We start from the raw sequence: 6140 nt of genomic DNA, 5'->3' as shown, positions 1-6140 counted from the left end.
TAGAAATAATAAACAATTCAATCAATAGCCTATAATGAAAATAAATACATACTATATGCTACAAACCATAACACATAAGAAAGGCTTATTAAACTTGTTAAAGTTGAGCATCTATAATTTCATACTATTTTAACATTACAAGCTTCCTTGTGGGCCAATGTAACAATGGATCAATCATGGTGTAACTTGTCTATAAAACGTGGGTGACTGATAAACCAATGTTGATTTAATTAAGGAACAAGGCTTCAAATGAAATTGACGTCAAACTATATGAGAACCAATAATGTTAATCATAATAGTAGTAATAGCCCACTTGGCTACTATGTTTTGACACTTCTACAAAATCAGTTTGGTAGTCATTTTAATGTAACTAAAATATGCAGGCCACGATTTCTTATGCTTTGCCTCTCGATAAGCGCATGCGCACACACAGCATACCCATCCCCCACCCCTGACTGACCTTTCAACGAACTCCTTGCCACTGGTGGTGACTTCAACCGTCACTTTTCTGTCATGCATCTGAGGCAAGCTGTACAAACTCTGCCGTCATCATATCCAAGGTAAGAACTACAGTACTTTTGTATGCCAATTGAAAACTGGAATTAATTAGGAAAATACTGTTTTTAGCATTAATGTTAACCAAAACCGTTTGTTAACCATCATGTTAGAATCAGCTAGAATGCTAACGTTTGCTATGTTCTTCATTTCATAGCCCTTATTTGGTTGTACCTGACTTGTGCCAAGTCATGTGTTTATTTAAGATGCATGTGAGGGCATTAGTGCTTCAGTGATAGTCTTTTCACGTTATGTGTAAGCTTATTTTGCAATTTATTAATCTTAATTTCCCTCTGTTCTCTGTTTGCAGGCAGTGAGTTGTGAGGACTGCTTCACTGAGTGCATTCTGGAATATTCCAAATGTGTGCCACTTCCATACAAAATAAGTTGCCATGAAGCCATGGCTGCTGCCCTCAACATGCTGTAAGTGTTTGTGTGTTTTGAATGAGGGCTATGTCACTGTGCACACTCTAATTTGTTTGACAAATGTGCATTGTAATGCATTAATACAGGAACTAATCATCATTATTGTCGTTTTTAATAATAGTCTTGAATTTTGAAGTTTAGCCATGTTTACCATTATGTTGGTGGTAATGTAAATAATGTGTTGAATATATGCCAAACTGAGCATAATCATAATTTAGTTAAATCTTATTTTCTATTTACAGAAACTGAAACCCTCACAAATAAACTGATATCAATAATTAACATTGATGGTGATGGTGGCAAGGGTGCCTTCATAAGGTAATTATCATTTTTGTTTGAACACCTGATTGACTTACCAACTTATTTTTTAATGTTTGATTTTTATCTTAACAATAACATAATGTATAGCAATTGCTGTTTTATTTTTTTAGGTGCCATCCAGCAAGTCCCAGCCTGGAGCCAGAGGCTGGCACTGCACGTCAGATGGGGGAGGACCTTGTCTAAGAAAGGTGGTTTAAGCAAGAAGGAAAGAGCTTCTGCAGACAGTGTTGCAATTAGGTATGATACTTTTGGAAATTGATCTTAATGCCTAAATTAGGAAAAATCTAACCTTTAAGGACAGCAATTTTCTTTGTGAACGAATAATGTATCGTAAATAAATAAGTGTTCCTTAAAGGTTGGATTTTCTCATTTTTTTTTTATTAAGGCATTAAGATCAGATGATTTTTAAATGTATGTGTATGCTAAGGTTATGTAAACTTATGAGCACAACTGTAATACATATCTCCATTACTTCTAACTATTGCACCTGACGTCTAGGCTGCTATTGTGGGTTTGCTTTTATTTGTCACACAAGCTGAGTTAATTATATTCACGGACAGGGTCAATTGTAACATATACTTTCTTTCTCTTTTTACAGATACCTGACTTTTACTGCCAAAGGGACCATCAGAGCACCTCTCCCTACCATCTATACCAGAAGAGTACGGACAAGGGCCCAAAATGTTTTAAAGGACGTTGCACGCCCAGACCATGGACTGTTTAAAGCACTGTGGTCAAGCAGAAGTCTCTGTTCTCACTCGAGGCAGGTCATTGAAAGGGGGCGAGTGTCACTGCGTAAGCCCCCTACTGTGTTGATTTGAATATTGATTGATAAATACAATAAAGGCCATGTAACAAATTTTATTGCCTGTCGTACAGTATATGAATTTTCATGGTAAAGTAAAATAAGTCATTGGGATTTAGCAGGTGTAAGTAAATAATGTAATTAAGTGTATGTAAAATTAATGTGAAATATTATTTAAGTTAAAGATGCACAATAAGCTCAGTGATGGTTATGTACTATCTCACATTTAAAACCATTACATAAATCACCATATATAAATAACATGATTCATTTAAAAAATAAAGGCATAAAGCCTATCGAAAAGCAAATAAAGGCATACACATAAATGCCTGCAAAATTAGCTGTGTCTGGCAGTATATGGGCTGTATATGCGTAGTCCCATGTTTGACATATCAGGGGGTATATGGGAACAAGAACAAGAGGTGTCCGGGGTCATATAAGTAGCTAATACTTGAAACATGGATCATATCAGGTGAGAATATGAAGTCTGGATATCTTGCATGTCGTCGCAGTCCCATTCAGGACTTTTGATATGCTCCTGATATGGCAATTGGCACTAAAATATCAGGAGCATATCAACCAATATATTTCCTGATATTACACATATCAGGAAATATATCACTATGAATATTCCCTGATTCAGAGCCTTTTCACCCAGTGATAGTGTGAATATGGATAACACATTGTGATTTTTAAATTTTAAAAGTTGCAATTGGTGAATAAACTCTTTTGAGAGGTGGATAAACTGTGTTTACTTGCGTTTAGCCTTCACTACATCCTTGGATCTGGGTTGTGGGATGTGGATATGTGGCCCGACCCTTCGAGTGATTCAGATATAATGCTAACATGCGGACATTATGTGTGAACGACACTGACGCACATGAACAGAATCTCCGCATGTTCTTCGCTTCTTTCAGACATGAGCATATTTACAAAATGTTGTCCGAAATACTAGGAGGGAAGTAGTGTAAGAGTTCGGACTTTTAAAATGTCAGAATGTCTTGTTCAGATATACGGCCCAACCGCTTGATCAGACTTACACCTATGTCTGAAAGCAGCTTATGAGTGTGTGGCTCAGGAATGTGTACCATAGCGTGGAAAGCCCTCTATGTGTGTGTGTGTGTATGTGTGTGTGTGTGTGGCCATAGGTCCCTGCATAGATCCCAGTTGTATGTGATGATATGCCTAAAGAGACACTGATTGCCACCTGATTCAGCAGGAGAATGTGTTGAGCGGTTTGAATGTGGCACACAATGTCAAATCATTTCAAGATGTAATCATACAACACCCTGTATGACTAAGTCACAAGTCATCATCTTTGCAGTCCTCTCTCTCTCTGTGTGTGTGTGTGTGTGTGTGTGTGTACAAGCCCAAATAGCTCTTCTCTCTTCAACAGAACTCTTCAATCACACTGCTCACACATTAGCAGACATTTTCACACACTCTCACAACACACTCTTATTTCATGCCACACGCATAAAACTCCCTCATCCCTGGAACAGTCAGGACTGTTTGATAGGCGATTGGTAATGTCTGTGACAGATAATTGGTAATGTCTATCTATTATAAGTGATTGGCAGAGCCGGACAGTAACGGAGTACATTTACTTGAGTACAGTACTTGAGTACAATTTTAAGGGATATTTACTTTACTCAAGTATTATTTTTGGGGAGTACTCATGACTTTACTCAAGTACATTTGAGAGGCAAATATTGTACTCTTTACTCCACTACATTTCTATCCATAACCGTGAGTACCTGTTACTTCTAAAAAAAAAAAGTAAAAAAGAAAATTCTCGAAACCCTCAATTTGTTGTTTCCCTCTCAAACGTGATTGGATTGGGCAGGCACCACTGATTGGGACAGCCTATTAGCAATCACCTTCAGCTTTCCGCCAAAGTCAACTCCATGGTCAGATTTAGATAAGAGACGAAACCATGGACCAAACAATGGATGAAGACGCAGCAGGTCCATCCCGGGAATGTGCCAACCCGTGGCCCCACCTCGCCAGACTACAGTATTTCAATTTTCTGAACAAGTTAATGATAGTGTTTGCTTCAAGTGTTTCAATTACAAAATAGTATTTTGTATTTGAAATACGTATTTTAAATACATGTATTAGAAAGACTGCCCATCCCTGGCAACATGGTAAAAAGATGAAAATGACTTGATTTTACTTTCAATTCCTTTTACATTCTCCAAAGTATTAACATTAACATTTTTCATAACTCCATGTAGAACGTTTCTGTACATACATGTAAGCACTGTGGCAGTAGTAATGCCATATTTAGAAAATGTACTCTTGTACTTTTAATACTCAAGTACTTTTAAAAACAAGTACTTCAGTACTTTTACTTAAGTAGACATCTGACTTTTGTACTTTTACTTGTACTTGAGTAAAATTTAGCAAAGGGTATCTGTACTTTTACTCAAGTAATGAAGCTGTGTACTCTGTCCGCCTCTGGTGATTGGTAATGTCTGCTGTGATTGGTGATAAGTAATGTCTGTGATAGGTGATTGGTAATGTCTGTGATAGTTGATTGGTAATGTCTGACTGTGTAAGGTGATTGGCAATATATTGGAAAGGGGATGAGAAATGTATAAGGTGATTGGTAATGTCTGTCTACACACACACACACACACACACACACACACACACACACACACACACACACACACAAACACACACACAAGTTAGCCTGTCAGCTGTCAGCTGGCATGAAGTGTTCAACCCAGTTCTGGTGTGGGTGACAATCCGGTGTGCGTCCCTGTCAGAGTGGCCTGGTATAAATAGATAACAATGCCAACACACCTGCTCCTGTCCATCTCTGGCCAACACCCCAAGTCCACACAAATGCACTTTAGAAACTCACCCAAGATCTACACAAATGTCCATTAGAAACTCACCCAAAATCCACACAAATGTCCATTAGAGACTCACCCAAAATCCACACAAATGTCCATTAGAAACTCGCTGCATGTACACCCCAAACCCCCTCATAAACTCACTCTAAATTCACACAAACACAAATACACACACAAACTCAACCCTATTCTACACAAATGCACTTGAGAAACTCACCCTTAGTTCACACACACACACACACACACACACACACACACACACACACACACACACACACACACACACACAGACAGACAAACTCACTCCAAGTCCACCCAAACACACACGTGTGAGTTATCAGTGTGTCACCAGAGTGGCTCTGTAGTGCTCAGATTTAAGAGACAGAAACTGGACTACAGTCACACCAGATCAGATCAGATCAGAGGGCAGGTGTGTGTGTGTGTGTGTGTGTGTGTGTGTGTGTGTGTGTGTGTGTGTGTGTGTGTGTGTGTGTGTGTGTGTGTGTGTGTGTGTGTGTGTGTGTGTGTGTGTGTGTGTGTGTGTGTGTGTGTGTGTGTATAAAACGTACCGTCCTCACAAACTGTATCTCCTCGTCTCCATCTGCAGCTTCTGCCATCCTGCCGAGCCTCGGTCGTCACGGAGACCACTACTCCTCTTTCCTCTTCTTCTCTTCTTTCTCTCTCTCTGTCTTTTTTTAACTCTCCTTGTGTCCTTCTCTCCGTCTTTTTAACTCTCCTTGTGTCCTTCTCTCCGTCTTTTTAACTCTCCTTGTGTCCTTCTCTTCGTCTGTGTCCGTCTTCCAACCCTCTCCTCTGCTCTGTCTCTCTCACACGCAGGCCACGGTTCCGAATGTGTGTGTGTGTGTGTGTGTGTGTGTGTGTGAGAGCGCCCACCGAGAGTTGAACTGCTTCAGGGGGGAGGTAACTGGAGTGTGTGAGCAAGCAGGAGTGTGACAGTTAGTACGGTGCCCCCTCCCACACACACACACACACACACACACACACACCATGACACACACACACACACACACACAGAGACCCCAAAATAACTCCTGAGGATGGTGTATAAAGGCCTGCTGCCTCCCTCTCCACCTCATTCAGACATGATTAATGAGTCTGGACGTCTGCCAGGTGCAGACACCAGCCCCTACACATCAACCCCCTCTAGC

At 39.9% G+C, this 6140-nt stretch overlaps 1 protein-coding gene and 1 long non-coding RNA gene across 2 annotated transcripts in view; one reads left to right on the top strand and one right to left on the bottom strand.

Annotated features, from left to right (window-relative positions):
* LOC125285313 (ryanodine receptor 1-like) overlaps positions 1 to 5851 on the bottom strand; it is a 118157-nt gene extending 112306 nt beyond the window's left edge. Inside the window, 1 exon segment of the mRNA XM_048229717.1 lies at positions 5541 to 5851. Coding sequence (XP_048085674.1) covers positions 5541 to 5588 — 48 coding nt within the window. The 5' untranslated portion in view covers positions 5589 to 5851.
* Positions 282 to 2301, top strand: LOC125284371. Its single transcript, XR_007191858.1, has 5 exons — positions 282 to 560; positions 866 to 978; positions 1224 to 1299; positions 1413 to 1539; positions 1901 to 2301. It is a non-coding gene; the product is annotated as an uncharacterized LOC125284371 (long non-coding RNA).
* Positions 5852 to 6140: the final 289 nt, after the last annotated feature.

The sequence above is a fragment of the Alosa alosa genome, chromosome 2, assembly GCF_017589495.1.
Source record: "Alosa alosa isolate M-15738 ecotype Scorff River chromosome 2, AALO_Geno_1.1, whole genome shotgun sequence".
In the NCBI taxonomy this organism is placed as follows: Eukaryota; Metazoa; Chordata; class Actinopteri; order Clupeiformes; family Clupeidae; genus Alosa; species Alosa alosa.
This window is presented reverse-complemented; position numbering and strand designations above follow the sequence as displayed.